The sequence below is a fragment of the Ixodes scapularis genome, unplaced genomic scaffold (assembly GCF_016920785.2).
Source record: "Ixodes scapularis isolate PalLabHiFi unplaced genomic scaffold, ASM1692078v2 PGA_scaffold13__105_contigs__length_92229423, whole genome shotgun sequence".
Taxonomy (NCBI): Eukaryota; Metazoa; Arthropoda; class Arachnida; order Ixodida; family Ixodidae; genus Ixodes; species Ixodes scapularis.
The window spans coordinates 18,619,559-18,638,229 of NW_024609839.1; the positions used below are offsets into that span (position 1 = coordinate 18,619,559).

General features: G+C 48.4%; 1 protein-coding gene across 1 annotated transcript; it reads right to left on the reverse strand.

The window, feature by feature from the left end:
* Positions 1-6,157: 6,157 nt before the first annotated feature.
* LOC115319474 (intracellular coagulation inhibitor 2-like) lies at positions 6,158-7,366 on the reverse strand. Its single transcript, XM_029979478.2, has one exon. The coding sequence runs from the start codon at positions 7,364-7,366 to the stop codon at positions 6,158-6,160; it is 1,209 nt and encodes a 402-aa protein (XP_029835338.2).
* Positions 7,367-18,671: the final 11,305 nt, after the last annotated feature.

Sequence of the window (18,671 nt, forward strand, 5' to 3'; positions counted from 1 at the left end):
TAATCCCAAAAAATGGCTAGTGTGCAGTCTGCACGGCCCAATAAAATCCCAATAAAGTCAATATTACCTTGCAGATATCTTATCAAATGCAACATAAAGGCTGAAACACATCACCAGAGTAAAGTTCTACCCTCTGAACTTTTCAAGCTGTACACCAGAGACGCGAGAATGAAAGCGAACTTTGTCCAAGTTTCCATTTGCGAACCGGGCATGCCAGCACAATCGAATCCTGCAAAACATTTTTAAAAACCGTGCACAATATTCTGGAGTGCAAAAATTAAAATTACCAACAGCCTGTTGTCTCGTGGAACTCGGAAGAACTTTGTTCCCGGCTTCTTGCGCGTTCTTCCATTGTTTCCGCACCAGGCTACGCAACAGTAGCAGCCGTAGCCAAACGTCCTGGCGGCATCAGCTGGGAAACGAAAATAGCACAAGTCAATATGAGATTACGCGAATTCAGTGCCTTCATTTCATAGAAATTTGGAAACGAAAATTATTGAAGCGACAATAAAGAGTGGTGATAAAGAAAAGCCTTCACGGTATTGCCACACGCCATTTCTTCGTATATTCCTCGTGAGCGCGCTTTGCTTAGGATGGCCTCGCCCTAAGCAAAGCGCGCATAAAGGTTACCTGTACCCTGCTTCATACCTGGCGCCAGGTCGAACGCCTTCAAGGCTGTCAAAGCTGCTCGCGCCACCAGCATTGACATCGATGCACATGAGGTATGAAATTGAGCATGCCTTGAGTGCCTTGACTGGCGCTCTCGCTGCACGAGCGCAAGCGCGCACGTGCAACTGCCGAGGCTTCATCCAGAGCAATTAGCTCGCGCTTTAGCCCGTGCTTCCAACTATACTTCGTCTCACGTTAGTTTGGAGTATTGTTAGCCGCGCGTGGCTAAAAGCGCGAGATAGTTGCTTCGAATGAAGCCTCGGCGGCTGCACGAGCACTTGTGCAGCGAGTGCTTCAGTCAAGGCTAGCCGCTCGCGCTAACACAGCATTCGCGGTTGGTCCATGCTAAAGGTCCATGCTAAGGTGAGACCACGATGGATGAGACAAAACTAGTATATAGCCTAGAGCAAGCAAAATACGGTGTCAATAAAACAACTCACCTTTCTAACAACAGAAAAATGAAGAGAAGCCCGCACGAGCCATTCAGGCGCAGCCCAAGCGACCTTTCGCGCGTCGTGACGGAATGCCACCGTCCGCCGAGTCCACGGCCCCAGAGCCATCCACTGAGCCGCAGCCAAAGCCGCAGCTGTTCAAATTGTTTTTAAAAGAAGTTTGAGCTGCTAATTTTGAAATGTTAGGTTATAAAGTAGAATTATTTATCGAGGGTGAAAATATAATAATGTCTAAATTAATTGTGTGACTGCAGTGCCACTAAACGTTCGTCGTAGTCCCTAGCTCCGGGGCTGCGAATCGGCTCGAGTGGCCACTCTTTTCGTTTACTGTGTTACTCTATGGGGAATATGCCGAGTGACATCTTCGTCTGGGCATGTTTCACTAGGAAAGAGGATGAGGGAGGAAAGAATCTACGCATATACGTCCAGCATCGCTTCTCGCACGAAGCTGGCCGTTTTCTTTGTCTGTTGACTTCTTTGGGTGAACCCAATCATCTAGGTTCTGGGCATAAGAGATGAGTCATGCCTCTTTTTGTGTTGTTCGTGCATTTCTTGCACGTGCTGGAGTGTCTTGTTTTGCTCCATGCGGCCATGCGTACCGGAGAGCGGGTGGGCCTGGCATACACTCTAAGAAAAAGTGAGCACCCCCCCTAGTCATCATGCGTTTTGATGGCTGTAACTACCCAACAGGCTTACTTAACTACCCACTGGGCTCGAGCCATTGAGCGTTACCACCCTGTTGGCAAGTGACAAGCATGGTGTAGTCACGCTTTATAAACTCTTGAATTGAACATTCAAGTGCATGCAGTCGTTCAATAGTAAAAGTCACTTCGAAAATCTCAAAAAGTGCTTGAAACTTGTTTTCTTTGTGCGTTGGTTACCATTTATTCAAATTTGAACCGGTCGAAACAGGCGTGTGGCTCGGTTCACCTAAACTGGCAGAAAACAAACATGCCAAAGAGTACAGGCAACCTTGGTAGGCACCTACTAAAACCCGAGGCAGGTAAAAAGTATCGTAGTTGTCCTTTTTGGTTCCGTCGCGGGTTTTACCATGTACTGCTAGTACACAGCTGGCAGCTGTCGTCGTGCTAGAGGAATTTAACCAAATCTCTAGAAAAGCACGGGAAGCTACGCACAGGCGTGAGTTGACTGGAATGTTCGCGGGACGAGATACTCTTGTCGTCTTTTATGGTGCGGTTCAGTAAAGAGCGCGCTCTCATTGAAGGTGTGATCGGTGAGTTCTGCGTGCAGATCAGTTGCAAATGGCCTCCTCGGTTCCGCCGGACTTGCACGCCTGTCATACCCATTTTCTTTTTTTGCTTTCATTGAACGCCGCGACTGAGGCCGGAGAGGACGAACGTACACAGATATCTGGGATCATGTCCGTGTATTTCAGTATTTTTCTGTCTTGGGATATATAATTCGCCTTCACTGGCTCATTTCATCGAGCACACTCGATAAAAAATGCTTCAAACAAAAATGCTTCAAACAAGTGTGTGTCATCCAGGGTGGAGTACTTTGAAGGGGAGTAGGATTTCAGGCCTTTCGGCACGCGTTCCTTCCACCTATATAAAAGATTCCAAGTAAATGTCCCAAAATAAGGCGTTGGCAAATATACACGTGCTACTTTCGGTTTAGATTTTTTTTTTTTTTTAAGAAGTAGTCCTGGAGAAGCCAGCAGGTGCAGCGCAGAGAACTATGTTCTCGGCGTTCTTTGACGCTTGAGGCCGGTTCAGACACTTGTGTTTGAGTGCGTTTGACAGCGTTGCGTCGAGAACCGAAAGCGACTCACCGGCACATCTGAGCTTCGTATGAAGCGTGGAATCCAATTCAAGGAATCGCCTTGGCACGCGATATAAACAGCAGGGATGTCCTGGTTTCTCGCTGCCGCAACGCAGTCAGACGCAGTAGGGTGCCTTCATGTGCGCTTTGCTATAGGGTGGAGACATCTGGCCATTTTGTCCCACACTTTTATTTTTCTGTTTTGTTCAGAAGCGCGTGAAAGAGCGTGTCTCTGCACGCGCTTGTGGCGCTGACTGTGCTATGGCGACATTTTGTTTTCGTCGATTTCTTTGTATTTTACCCGTGAGCGCGTGCTGTCGGCATCGGGTACTACAAAGGATGGCATCACCCTAAACAGAAGGACATTAGGGAGTTTTAGAATAACGTACGCAATTTAAGCGCACGCTAGCGCTAAATTTAGCGCTTGTATTATTGTACGCGACGCAAGAGAGTTTTAGAATAGCGTTTCTCCGTCGCGACGCAAAAGCCCAAGCATCTCGCGCTTGCGACGCCTCCAAGATACAGTAACAATTTTTATTTCACACACGAAATGCTGTAACTTCATAAAAAAAAGTTTCCTGGTCCAGAGTAGCATTTTAGATTTGTTTAAACATGAGAATGCGACGCGAGCGGTTGACCGATCGTGTCCGCTTGCGTCGCCTCGGCAAGAGAGGTCTCGTGTACTGACCTTCGCACCAACGTTGCTTCGCACATCGTACCTTCGCCGAGAAATGTTCGCGCGTCGCAAGCATCAAGTTGCCGGTGATCGTTGCCAAACCGAGTACAATGTCATCCCGTATTGAAAACCGCAGTCGCGAGGATGCCGCCGACCCTGCACTCACGACGCCGCCAAAGCAGCCGCCAGCATAATCCTGCAAGCCGCCATTTTTTTAACCCTGCTCGTCTTGGCTTTAGCCAACTTGTCAGCACGAATCCTCCTTGGAGAAGCGCAAAGACTCTTTGCGTACGCACGCTATTTCCAAGAAATAGCGCACGCTAAAACTGCGCACGCAAAGCGCAAAACCTGGTTTGCGTTCGGAGCATGCGCAGTGTCGACGACGCTATTCTTTGCGTGCGCAAACTTTAGCGTGCGCTATTCTAAAACTCCCTATTGAGGCACCCTAAGACGCAGTGAAACGCAACTGTCTGAACCAGGCTTTAGATAATTTACCATACGTATTTCGCGTTCGTTGCAAGCGAAGGCACGGGCCCGAAAACGGCAATTCTGCACTGTCATCTTGGCGCGAGCGCGAGCGCATAGAACGCATATTTGAAAGACACGCGTTGAGCAGAAACAATTGTAGCGAAAAGAAGAAAACTGAAACAACGCTTCGGGGAGGACTAAAGCTGCCAGAGTAGCGCCACGGTTTTCCCTGTGCCGCCTCTCACCGTGATTGGTCACACGCGGTACCATAGCAACCAGCCGAGCTGGCACCGTGCCCATAGAAACTGAGTGACTACTCGTCACGTGACCTAGCAAGAGCCGTGATGTCACCGGTAAGATGGCAGCGCCCAGAACTGGTGGAGGGGAGTTTGTTCGGGTGCGCGGTAGTCGTAATGCGCAGCTGCTTGCCAATGATTTCGGACTTCTTCGTGCTCTTTGATGCAGGTATGACGTGAAGATATGAAAGAATGAGACTTGATACCTTTCCTGTGCAAGGTCGCTCAGGATATTAGCACCTGTGACACAAATTAAGTCGTATCGTCCGCAGCGCACCGAGTACGTGCGGACCTCGAGAAAGCTTCGAATAAAGTTCAAGGGTCTCCCGGAGATTCCCAGCGACTGAGCTTCGCCAATGACTGCGGCATGCGGTACTGAGTCGAAGGCTTTTTTTACGTCAATAGCGACGATCGTTCTGATCATCCTTTTCCTTTTCTTAACAATATCCTTTGAAATGAGCATTAGGCATCCCTGCGTTCCAAGCCCCGGCCTAAAGCCCGTCTGCGCAGCGTGAAAACCTCCTGTAGTTGCAAGGAACCACTCCATCCGCTTTAGAGCCATCCTTTCCATTACCTTGCATGTGCAGGGTGTCAAGGATATGGGGCGATAGTTGATGATGGGTCCCTTGTCTTTTCCTGATTTGGGAATGGGTACTACGCTGAAATGTTTCCATACCTTCGGCAGCTTTCCCGTTGCCAAAACGTTGTTGATTTCTTTCAGATATTCCTCTTTTGACTGATCTGGCAGATTCCTTAACATAGTCATTGTAACTTTGTCTGACCCCGGTGCTGTATGGGCTTTTCCGACATGAAGCGCCGCTTCCAGTTCCCCTGGCGTGAACGGCTGTCTATTCCTCGGTCTGGGGCGAGCATCTCAATCATGTATGGTTTAAACTCATCTGCGGCGTCTGGTGGAGGCTGAGGGAAAAAGAACTCCTGCCATTTCTGCCAGGTCCTTCTCGGGCTTGTTCATCTTTAGTGCTAACGACTGCGTCACTCTGGACATCTCTTCTTTGCCCAGCATCGCTCGGCTCGTCGCCCACAAACGTTCTAAGACGTCTTTTCGACACTGTACATCAGTGGCTCGACCACTGAAGTACAGTGGTCGATCCACCTTCTCATTCCCAGGTTTTCTGAGTACACCTTTTGCTTCTACCGTCGCTCGGCTGATTCGGCAGTTTTCGCCGCATCGCTAATTATGCTACAAAATGTGGATCTGAATATTATTTAAGAAAACCTTTAGGAAACATCCGCCGGCTATTTATTGTTTGTGATCGCGGTACTGGTTAGGTAGGCTCTTACCCAATAGGCGACGTTTGATTTGGCTGACGTGCTGCGGTTCCCCGGATGCATCGCAGTGAAAACGCAATGAGCGTGCCAAGGAAAGAAGGTGCAAAAGAGTCCGGTTTTATTTTAAAAGTTCTATCGCGAAAAATTCTTTTCGCTCTCTACTTTTGTGTTTTAGGGTTTTTTCACAACTTTGACGACGTGCAAGAGATGAAATTCTATTTCAAAATCGTTTCATCCATGGACCCTTTAACCTGCAACTGACTATAGTAAAGATTGTATATAAGAAACGCGATGAAACAAATTCTAATAACTTCGTCCTCACAAAGTATCTATATCTCATAGAGTATATTAAAAAAAAAAGATTTTCGAGAGGCCGATTTATTGCATGGCTGTGTTTTCAAAATCGCATCCCTCAGAAGGACGCAAAACATCCAGACTGAATCGAATATGGTTTATTGCTTAGGAACACCTTTTGTAAGTGCGGCGAAGGACGCTGAAATAACATCTGGTCAGATGGGGTTCGTTCACAATTTATGAACCGCACCAATAAAGTGAATCTGATTTGTGGCGGTATCACAGATGACAAACAAAAAAGGGTGGTCGACGTAAAACTCCGCAATATCAGGATAGCCGCCGCTGGAAACCAGAAACTTGACCTCCGTAGCAGCGGTTGCGACGGTCCCTTCTTCGCTCACACCCACCATAGCTTTGTGCACCACGTCTGACACTATGAGATTCCTGTCACCGGAGATCCCCGACAGGTCGGCCTGATTGCTGAATATGGATATTAAGCCCAGCTTCTTCAACGCATCCACTAGCTTGTACTTTGTACTTAACTCGAACTTCGGGAGTCTGAGTTTCACTTGGTGCGGAGACAGTTTCTTCAAAAGAGTGAGAATTGTTCTTACAGAGAGGGCTCGTATGAGCTGAGGCAGTCCGGCCCTGTCGTTTGGAAGAACAATGACCATGCTGTATCGGTCCCCGGAGTATGGAAGCTCGACGGCTTGAGCCTTGAGCTCGGGTAGCGTACAATAGTTCATAGTACTCCTGCACGTCATAGTTTTCACCTGGACAGGTTCGATGCCTCCATTGTAGAACGGAAAATGAGATGTTTGATTGGTGTCGAAGGCGTTCTTCCAAGAGCCTTTGAAATATATAGCGTTCATGAGCACCATCACTCCCCCGCGTAAAGATTCTTCGCTAGCCATATCGGAAATTTTGCCGCTTGTCTTGCTCTTGAACCATTGGTTAATTTCGGACACAACTTTTTTCAAATTGTTTTGGAAATCAACAGACCGAACCTCGGCACCAAACGTCTCAGCCAGGTCCCGCTTGTAGCTCTCGAGAAGTCTAAGCCTTTTGTCGACCAGAGCTGCGTTGGCTATCTTCAGGGTCACGTTGGGCGACTGGAGGTCATTCAGGTACGTCCTGTACGTCCCAAGAACGGCGTCCCGCGTCGTGATTTTCGCCCTGCGTAGGCCTAGGACAGTCTCAAGATCCGCGGCAGACCTACCCTTTGAACCAGTGTAGACCATGGTCAGCGCTGCGAAGATGCTGCTTGGGGAGAAGAAGACGTTTTCTTGAGGCTTCCTGGTAGAGCAGAGCTCCTTGAGAAGGCTTAAACCGAACTCTGAATTTGCCCTGGCGAGTTCAGTCTCGTCGCCCTGCGCACTGACGTGCCCAGCAGCGGCCAGCGTCGCGATCAAAAGGAGAAAGGTACCTCGGGGAGACATCGCTGAAGAATTAAGAATGTGTTGAGATTTCTGACGCTTTTATACCCTTACAGGCAGATCAAAACATACCGCCAGAATCAAGTCGGCTGCTTTTAATGAAAAATATCCCCATAGACGCCATTGTATAGCGCCAAAAATAGTAGAAACTGAGTGGAATTTTCACAAAGCATTTTACGTGGGATGCACTCCTGACGCGCTGGGTTCTCGATCTTGTAGGTTTTGTTTGTATGAACGGTAATTTAATTTTTTCGAAGATGATTCGCTCGGCTCATAATAAAGTTATAGTGTATAACAGTGCCTATAGAGAGCTTGGTTTAGCAGAAAAATTGCGCGGCGCTTGTGAAGTAACAGTTATTCTATGTTCGTGAGATGGCTTTCATGAGTTTGGATAGCCGCGGTTTAATAGTGGTCGTTATTTATTCTTCTCTGCCGCGTGACTTTCAGTTGTAATAAACAATAAAAATATTCCAAAATAACGCAATAAAGAAGATCGTGCTGGTCACGAGACAAAAATTAACAGAAATAAACAAAACCTTTCCTTACACTTTCTATAATTGTTTTTCCTTAAAAGCCACGTTGCATTGTTTTCCGGTGCCTCTCTAGAGCAGTAATGTCAATATATATATTTTTTTAATTTAAAACACCCTTGTGCTATTTATTATTATTTGGCGTATGTTTGTTATATGATGATATATGTACAACTTGCTATTAAACCCACACATATTGGCTACGTATTGTCTCATTTTAGGACCAGCGTGTGACATTCTCGATAACTTTGAGTGAGGCTCAAGTGGGCAAGCCCCTGCAGTATTCTCGTGGGTTCCACTTCAGTTATGCAAGGGAAAGGTTAGCGTAGACGTCGGTACAGCGAGGACACGCCCACTTGGGCTGCCTACGCACTGCAGTGCCGTCATGAATATAAGTTCGGCTACGCGTGGCAATGTCCAACTTGGGCTGCCCGTGCTCGTGCAGTCAACCAGCCCGTCGCGGGCTGTTTGACGTTTGCTCTCTTCTTACGCCTCCCGCGAAGGACTGGTTCTCTGCTTCTCACACTGGAAGATAAGACAAAAGTGATAAGCATCCTGAATAGGCGAATAAAGTAAAAAAAAAAAAAAAGACCGCGTCTCCACGTGGTGAATGATATTAATTGGGGCGAAGCTCTGGTGGTGCTGATGATACTCATTTTATTGTTCATAGGTAGTGCTGATGGTGATGATTCTATTTTATTGCTCATAGGTGATGCTGAGTTCCGGGTTGCGTTTCGACTTCATTATTACTGCTTTATGGTAGGTGAAATGCAGAGCCACTGGTTCTACTAGCGGATCAGCTTGGATCCGCTAGAAGCCGTGGGAACGCATCTCCGCCGCTTAAGTCAACGGTTAATGTCAGAAAGAGAATGTGTGGTATGAAACGTGGTTATATACGCATTTGAGCATTTGACCGCCGCGCCCTCTCGTCTATAAAGGTTGAGCCAATGCATGCAAAGTGTAACGCGATTATATACGCATTTGACCGCAGCGCCCTCTCCTGTATAGACGTTGAGTGGCTACATGACACGTTTCATCCATGACATCCCCGGCTCTTGAGTTACTACCCCATCTCAGAGTCCACTACTCGTCCCGCAGTCGTGGCCGAGTGGTTAAGGCGATGGACTAGAAATCCATTGGGGTCTCCCCCCAAAGGTTCGAATCCTGTCGACTGCGCAAATATTTTTTTTTCTTTTATGAAGAAGACAGATGGGATGGCAATCGATGTGAGCACGGACGCCGGAGAAGGCTAGACCCTAAGGAGCTTCGCCCGTAAAACGTCAAAGAAAGGCCGGTAAGCTCCGAAGGCACAACGAAGGTGTAGAGTCGCGCTGACCGGATTTCAAAAGTTCCAGGAAGGTGGCAGAAACTTTTGGCTGATCCCCTATCAGGCAAACACCATGTTGCGTGAGTGTCGCAACATAACAATGACCTAATTTTTTTTTTTTTTTTTAATTTAGCGTTTTCGACAGCTTAAGAAATGCCGGAGGTTTCAAGACTTGCGAGCACCTCATTGTCCCTCTACGGCAAACGAAAACGCCGGACACTGAATCATGAATCGTAGTGACCATGATATGCCACGCCGTGCATTTGTTAAGCTATGTGGTACGATTGGGGAGGAGGACAGACTGTGACGCCCCAAGCGGTTAACTTTACAAATACACGGATGGGGACAGCAAATACAATGACTCGGCGCTCGGCCGACATAACCGAACGCGGCGTCAGCGTTCGGCTGGAGTTCGTGTTGTCCGGTGAGAGGGAGGAGGGGCTCTTTTGTTTCCACTATGGCCTGCATGAACAATGCACCATGCACGGTCCCAGCTCAGCACAAAAACCAAAGTGGGTCAACTTTGCATTCTCTGAGGATAGATCCGGCACTTAACGTCACTTCGTCGATTGTTAGCATTTTTTACATTAAACTGTGCCCCGCGCTATATTGTATGTAGAAGATGACATGCACATGCCCATAAGGCCTGTCGGCATGTGCACAGGCCTTGTGTTGAGTAAACACCGAGCGTGGGGAAAACAAACGGGTCAGAGCGCCCCCTATAGTTCGATCTCCTGTCCAGCCGTCTGCAAGTATGTCCTTTAGGCGCCGCCATCTTGAAGCCGGCATGTGCAGATCGTCTGATAGTCGAGCCTTGCTGATGCGTACCCACGGTTTTGAGACTGGCGCCCAAACGCAACGTTTTCTATCCACGGTGCCCATACTGGCTCTCGAAGCGCGGCTGCTATATTTAGGAAATACATTCGTGCATTAAACCTGCTAGTGATATCATAAAATGGTTTCAATAAATGCCAACTAATCTGGCCTCATGTCCAAGAAACGAATACAATAAACCCTTTCTGATGTTCCGCCTGGTCACTTTTATCCCCATCGTCATTGGACCACTATCAACACTATCATCGCTAGAAATGCAAGACACTTTATTAGAACATGTTGAGAAGGTTAAATATATGGGCGCATGGCTAAATGAAAGGAAAATATTTAGAAAAACAGGAAGAGAACGTTCGAAGGAGTGGCAAATTAACTACACGATAATGAAGCATACTACAGCATAGCATTACAACGGATTTGAAATAGTTCAGGAAATGTAAAAAGGAATCATGGTGCTGGGTTTACCTTTTGGGAACCCGTTATAATGCATAAGGTTTGAAGTTCAGTCGAGTTTAGAGACGCGGAAGAGGAGCGTGGGCAGATGAGCACTGTGGGCGCTGGGGAATGCACCAAGTGAAGGAGTGCAGGGAGACATGGTTTGGACACCTTTCAAAGTTCATTAAGTTAAAGTTTGAACGAAGCTTAGACACATTGGAGGATACATGATAGGCGAGAAGGGCATATCAACATTTATATATTAAGAGTCTGAACACCAAGTTGACGAACCGAACCCGAGAGCTGAAATTCAAATACTAACAGTCAAGTGCAGGGGCAGAGGAAACTACCTCTGTAGTGAAGGAAATGAATGAGGCTGAGAGGACACTGAGTGGAAGGAATGCAGAGAAAATAAGAGAAGAAAACGGATTGTAAACAGTGCGGTTTTCGCCTGTGCCGATTCACCAAAAAAGACCCTGTCACTTCCAGCTCTTATAAATGTCATCCAGACCACTATGCTTGGGAACATTGGATCAGCTGCCACGCTAATCTCACAGGACTTCGCACTGTCGCACAACTGCGACATCACAGAAGGCGACGATTTTTGTTCTTCCAGGTCATTTCGGCAAAGCTCGACACATAGTAGGCACTACCCAAGCAACCATTACCATCGGACACGGAACTGCTATAGTCGAGGTGAGAAGAAACAAAAATCTCCCAGGTACACTAATTGCCGGCCTCAGGTGGTGCGAAGCCATTCCCTTCGATTGCACCGAACGCTAAGGTAACGGAACCCACAAAATTGAATGGATTTCCAACGCGTAATCCGTTCTAATCGTACACGCCAACGAACATGGGCACCACGACCTCGCATTTCGTTGCGCTGTTTCCTAGAAACAGTTCTTTCGACAGATCACTTCAGCTGGAGAAGGAACAGCCCTGCGAACCCCTTAAACTAGACAGATACTGTGCCGTGAACAACTCTCTGGGCCGCAATAGGAACCACAAGACACTACATCGAGACTCGATTTGTCTTACCGTATACGGATATATCGTAACACTCGATACTCACGACTCTATGGCGAGGGAAGAAGCAAAATTTTCAACCCTCCTAATCTCTGATGATGTTAGAGACCACATCTGCTCTTTCAACCACACCTCAGACGTACGCGACGAGGACTGTATACGGAAGTGAAACGAACACTTCTAGAAAACGTCGAAGTTTTTGCGACCACCGAAAGAGAAGTTTGTCTCTATCAGTGTTGAGGAGTTGCCACGCATTGTCACACAACCCGTCTGACAAGTCGACAGAACATGTCTTTAGATTTCTCGAAGAAATCGCACAGTCGTCCTTGTACGGCACAACAAGTCATAACCGACAATGAATTCCCCGTCGCGTGGAGGAAGTGTCTCTCGGCACTTCCTGCACTGCCCGAGACTCGGCGTACTCCCGAGGCTACGGGCAACAGACGGCCGTGTTTGTGACATCCACAGTCGTAAATATTGCGACACCCGCTTTACTTTTACTCAAGCCCAAAAACAAACCAAACACAAAACATATACCAAGAGGTCTTTGAACTTAACAAAGTCCTGGCACCTTATGTGGCAAGGACCGTCTGGAAAGGGGGAATTTCCACGCTTGTAGTGTGAAACTGGGTTTGAGTGTGGAGAATAATTAGGGCAGTGCGAGAAGAAACTCGGAGGCGACGGACGCATCGCGTCGTCGAGTGGGGTGACGAGATCGCTGTCGAAGGCCCCACGCCAAGCACAGGACGGAGTACCATCGAGTGTGTGCGCGCCCTCTGAAAAAGTGTCATGGTGTAATACGCCAAAACAACAGGGACAGACAAAACGAAGGTAGAACTAGACAGGACGCGGCGTACCTTCGTTCTACCTTCGTTTTGTCTGTCCCTGTTGTTTTGGCGTATTACACCATGATGCAAAACCAACTAGCCCAACTAGCCATCCTCATTCTGAAAAAGTGGATACGAGGCCAGCGGGCCCCGCCCACAGTGAGCCAGTCAACCGCCGGGGCTCCTCCACCTTGGACGGACCGCGCAGGGAGACGTCGTCAGCCATCGACACGCCAGGTGAGACTTTTCGCACTCACTGTCACTTTTTGAAATTAGCATATTTTGATTCAGTTACTAGTAGTAACTCTATCAGTGATTGAAAAAGCATCCGTGAACACAGATTTGTGAACGATATTTTAGAGCGCAGCTCTCAGGTGCCCGTTTCCGGTTTAAGCGGCGTCAAAGTCGGCGGCTGCGTAACCGCGCGCGTTGCATAATGAGAATATTGCCATTGAGCGTAACCGTGCGTTGCATAATGGGAACGTTCCCCCACTAAATATGCCGGGATTATTTTCGCTCAATTTGTCCGCTAAACGACAAATTCCGCTGAATTTAGCCAGGATATGTTTCCTTTAAATTTTGTGGGACAATTTGCCGCTATTTTTAGGGGTAACGATTCCCCGCTAAATTTAGCGGGTATATTTGCCCGATAAATTTAGTGGTACCATTTCCACGGAAAATTTACCGGGAAAAGTCTCCCGCTAAATTATGCGAAAAAAGTTCCCGGTGAAAATTAGCGGAAAAAAATTCCCCGCTAGATTTAGCGGAAAATTTCCCGCTAAATAGGAGAGAAGGAGGGGAGGGTTCGGAGGGGGAGGAGGGGCATACCCCCCCATTCGTACCCTCCTTTCCTATTCTTCAAGAGCTGCACTCTTACAGAGAATTGTCTTTCATTTTTTGTAAGAGTTATATACAATATTAAAGAAGCTATTTGTGCAGAGCGTATGAATCGTAATTAGCTTTCTGACCGCAACCGAATTAAATTTTCTTTCTTATTTTTCTTTTAAGTCTCCGTCTCTCTTGATTGCTCAGACTCTCTACCGAAACGGGGACCAGAACTCGACAAAGTAACCACTTAACCAGTGAACCAACAACCGCACGCAGGACTCTAATGCCCGTGTCCCAGTAGAGCGACATACAGGAAAAAAAGACAACGACAAGCTTCAAACCAAAGCCTGTCGCGATTTGAGAGGCTTCGTAGAATAAAAGAGGCTATGCTCAAACACGAGCACCATGCACGCGAGGGTGGCTTTGGCAGGCTTGCAATCGCTCGCGCTTACTTCACGAGCACCGAACCACTAAACGCCTGCCAAAGGTACCATCGCGAGCATGCTGCATGGGTTTGAGGCTTGTCGCTGTCTTTTGTCTCTGTAGCTCTAGTGGGACACGGGCATAAACATCCCCTTTGAACAACTCTTCAACTTCGTTCCCTGGACCGGACGACGACGAACTTTTTCCCGCTTCCCAACGAGATCAGTGACGTCAACGCCAACCGCAACGGAACTTTCGCGATCCTCACAGACTACCATAACGGCATACAGCGCACATACGAGGCAAAACATCGGCCCGCAACCTACAACGTCGAAGACAAAGTCTGGTCCGTCAAGGGCATGCGCACCTCGAAACCTGGCCCACTTTACCACGGACCGTACGTCATCACCAAAGTCGAGAAGGAAACATCGTTTTCTGGTCTACCCGAAAAGGTGCCTCAAGGCGCACCTCACTACAACACGGCAACACATGTCTATTTAAGAACAATCAGCAGTCGACACCAATTACAAGCCCATTGGGCTCACTAAGTTCTACGCATTGTGGCCAAAGTGGGTGGAGTATACATCTTGGCCCGAAGTTTGCGCGTGTACGCACTACGCTAACATAAAGCTAAGTGTTTGTGCCTAAAGAACGCCACTGGAAAAATAAAAGCTGAAGGCCTTCGTGAACTATGCTACCTTCCATCTAAGAAGTGTTGTTTCGTAACAGCTGAGACTCTTACTGCGCCTGGCCTGGGAGCCTCAGGTGATGATAAAGCGTTGTACGCAGCATGGGAGAAAGGAGAGCTGATAAGAAAAGAAGTAAGTCCTGTTACGTTTGCGCAACACCTTCGAGAATGCTTGAGAAAATAGGTGCAGCATGAATATATTCTCCGCGTGCAGGGCAAAACGATCTGAAGCAAAACAATTCCTAGAGAAAGGTAATGTCCTGCTCCATTTTAATTTCGCAGGAGACTGGACATTTGTACTTCCTGAAGAAGTTCAGTCACATCACTGGCAAAACACGCACGCTTCGATCCTTACATGCGTGATGACATCAAGAAAAGCAACGCGTAGCTGCGGCCTCATCTGCGATGACACCAGCCACGATTCCGTACGTGCATGTTACGGCGTTGCGAAAATTGACGAGTGGCTTGAGGACGTTTTTCCGCTTTACGCGCTTGTGACGATAGTCAGTGACGGTGCGGAAAGTCATTTTAAGAACTGTTATTAAATTCATGAGCTCAGAAAAAACAAGTACCTGTCGGTTATATGGTTATTTTCAGCTACTCGACATGGCAAGAACGCCTGCGATAGGATGGAGGCCTCGTCAAACACCATGCAGCTCTTTTCAATCTGCGGGGGCCTGCCACGTCAGCTATTAAAGGCATCCTGAAATCTTATCTAATGGCGAATTCCATTGGTCGTTTTGGAACGCGCCGGGATCGACTTTTCTGGAGCGAGCCTATTTCACTGGGCGATCGGGATCGAGACGAACGTTTTCCATGGTTGTTTTGGATTAGCTCCCGCTCCAGATTTTCTATCTGGATCCGAAAAAAGTCGCTCCGACGACTTCGGCGGACTGAACCGGATGCCAGCCGGGCCAGCCCTCGGCGCACACACCTGACTTCCTTTCTCGCGGGACATCTCGCCTGATATCGCCCATCTTGACTTTGAAGAATTCGTAATGGTTGCTTGTTACACCTTGGCTCGGTAGCCAGTTCGTTTTCCAGGGAGGAAAATAGGAGGTTTTGGCCGCGCTACGAGCATTCCGGCAATCTTTGAAGCTCCTGAGCCATTCCTGCCGCTTGTGTGTCGAACACGTGTTAGCGCCGCAATTGCGAAAACGTCTTCGAAACGACAGCGGCGGCCGCGAAAAGGGGATTCCCGGGCAAGTGAGTGACGGGGAAACGGTAAAAGCTATTTTTAGTCAAAATACAAATAGTAGGTGTCACGAATCGTTTCAATTATATATGAAAGTAGTTTTTCTTCAGTATTTTAAATGAAAAAAGAGGCAAATACTGTTTATAAAGTACGGAAACAAGAAGTGAACCGTCGACATACACGCCACCGAGCGGTGGATAGGGCGGCACATTCTAGAAAGGGATAGTAGGATCAGGCACCGACGATCGGCGAGCGTAAGAAGGTCCCGGATGTACGCAGCAGCGGTGCGGTCGAAGATCCGACCGGTTCCGAGCATTCCGAAGGCCTTCGGCTGCTTCGGCGAGCAGGTTTGGCGGTATGGCAGCGCGAAGTGGCTCCCGTCCTGACTGACCTTTAGCCCGTGTTTGCTGTTGTTTTTGGCCAATGAAGTGTCCTGCCGAATTAGTGTTTAATCGCGCAGCAAATACAATGCGAGCCGCCCTGGCCGTCCGCTTTATACAGCCTATCCAGCACATGCTTTAGTGGCGCCCTCTCGAGCAGTCTACACGGAGTAATGCAGCCGTGAGCGTTCGCTAAGCTCCCTACTAAATCACCGGCCAAGGCCTGACCGTTGCAGGTGTTCAGAAAAATACAAAACGAGAGACTGGGATTCCGTCCGGCCCGTGCCTGGAATTCAATCCTGGCACTTCTGGCAGTGCACACGCGTCAATTCACTGCAGCACGAATTAGTGGTATCAAGAACGGGAGCTTCTAGAAAAACTGAAAGATGTTTACAATTTCCTGTAATGCCGAATTAGAGCGCAGGTCTTGAGCAGAAGGAAAGGAGGATACGGAGGATCCTCCTGCTCTTCCGTACCCTCTCCTCCTCCCCTCCTCCTGCCTTCCTCTTTCCCCTCCTCCTACCCTCCTCCTCCTCCTCCCTCCATTGTGACGTCACTCGTAGCCCTATGACCCTCTTGACATCACTTGTGACACTCGTGACGTCAAACGTCACATTCGTCGGGGCCTTCACGAGTGACCTTCGTGGATGGTCACTGTGAATGTCGCGACCTTCGTCATGAACTTCGTCGTGACCTTCGTGACATCACTCATAACCCAAGTAACCCTCACGACGTCACTCGTGACGTCACGTGTGGCGTCATTATGGGAAACGTCCCATAATGCAACGCGCAGTTACGCCAACGGCGACGGCGACGCTGCTCAAGACGCAAATGGACGCCTAAAATGCTGGACTCCATGGAGCGAAAAAAGTGACGAATTTCGCTCGGCGCCCTTCGCTCTGCACGTGGTGTCAGAAGAGTGTCTGTTGCGCCATGCGCAAAGCGAACGCGCCGCCAGGCGAAGTTCGCCGGATCTTCGCCGCATATTCGCTCTATGGAGTTCAGCCTTTCTTTTTTTTTTTTCTACGACAGGGATGAGGAAATCACCCCTGTCTTACGACTTCGTCGTAACTTACGCAAAAGTTACGAACATTTTGCTTCGCGAATACTCAGAAGTTCGTCACTTTGTCGCAAGATAAATTTACGAACTTTTTTGCCGTAAGAAAGTTTCGGGAATGTGGCCTCTGACCCTCGAGCCCGGCCTGCGCGACACACCAACGCGAGCCGGAGAGCCAGAGGGAGCGGGCGCCTCGACGACTGTAGTTTAGAGCACAGTGTTAGTATATTACACCGTAGTTTAGAGTGATGTCATTCTTTGTGGAACACGATGACTACAGCACGTGCAAACAGTAAAGGTACAAAGAAATCATCAAAAACAAAACGCCGTCAGTATCGAAAACTCGTGCAGGGAAGGGGGTGTTTTTTATGCTTTCCAGAACAAATAAAAATATACACAAAAGCGTCGGGAACAGGATGGTCGGTTTAAATCACACTATGCACAGGGCATACGATGGTGCTGCTTTGCTTAGCGTTGTGCGCGCTCTGTCTGCCGCTCGCCTCACGGGCGCCTGCCGAGAGGTTCGGCCGAGTTTTAGGCACACCGCAGCGGCGGCTCCGATCCCGTGGGAAGGCGCGCCGGTTCCGCCGCGCCATATCATGTTACCGCCAGGCAGATGGCTGAGATAAACATGTCTCAAGCGGAGCAGCTTCGGTCGCTTCCTCTACCTTGCGTACACGCAGACCCTACAGTCCGGCTATTGAAAACATCCCCTGCGAAACATTCGACATGAGAGAGCATCTCGATCGCTCCGGACCGCGCGCATTTTTTTCACCCTTATACAAAAAGGCACTAAGAATTCCCAATTTAAAGGGGCACCGACACCCTAAAGGTTGTATATTTTTATTGTCTAAAACGATGCGCGTTGTAGTCATAAGCGTGTTTCACATGCAGCGGTTTTGGCCCTAGAGCAGCGCGATTTCTGCCGTCGCAGCGCTCTGGCCAGAAACAGCGGTTGAGCGGCACGAGCGCCGCGACGGCAGAAATCGCGCCGCTCTAGGGCCAAAACCGCTGCATGTGAAACACGCATCGCGAAAAAAAAAATGTCCCACGCGCGCGCGCGCCTTTTTATTTTTGGCATTTTCCTCTCCCGCTTTTCGCCTCCTCGCTTCTTTTAATTCGTGACGTCAAGAGTCATGAAATTTAGAAGCTTTCTAGGCGACATTTCTATAACATTTAATAACGGCAATCGTAAAACGTGTTTTTAAACTTATTTGCGAACGCACTACGGCTCTTGTTTTCGAAATACCAAAAATCGGAGTCCGTTGCGACGTCGTTTCTGGATTTTTATCCTTCCTCGGAAAACATGGCGGCGCTCGACGCATGTAGCAGAGGATGATCGGTGAATCGGACAGAGTGGTCTTCTTTCGGTGCCCGACGACCTCTCAGACTTCGAAAAGGAAATCATCAAACGGTCAAAACAACTGGGTTTGGTGTCTGGGTAACGTAGTTTCGGTTGTGACACACCGGGGCGCGTACCGTCGTCTGCTCGAAGCGATAGGCAGCACGGCACTCACTAGTGATGGGAGGAATCACCGGAGATTCGGATTCGGACAGATTCGGAAATTTCCGAACTTTCCGCGACGAATATTTGGCAGATTCGGAGATTCGTCAGGTTCGTCGCTGGTTGCAGACGGCAGCGCGGACCTTGTAGTAAACCTCGCGAATGCGGTCAGTTGTGTTTTTTTTTTTTAGGTAATGTTACTGAATATAACCAGATTTCGTCTTGTTTATTTCAGCGTATGGTACGTACTGTACTGT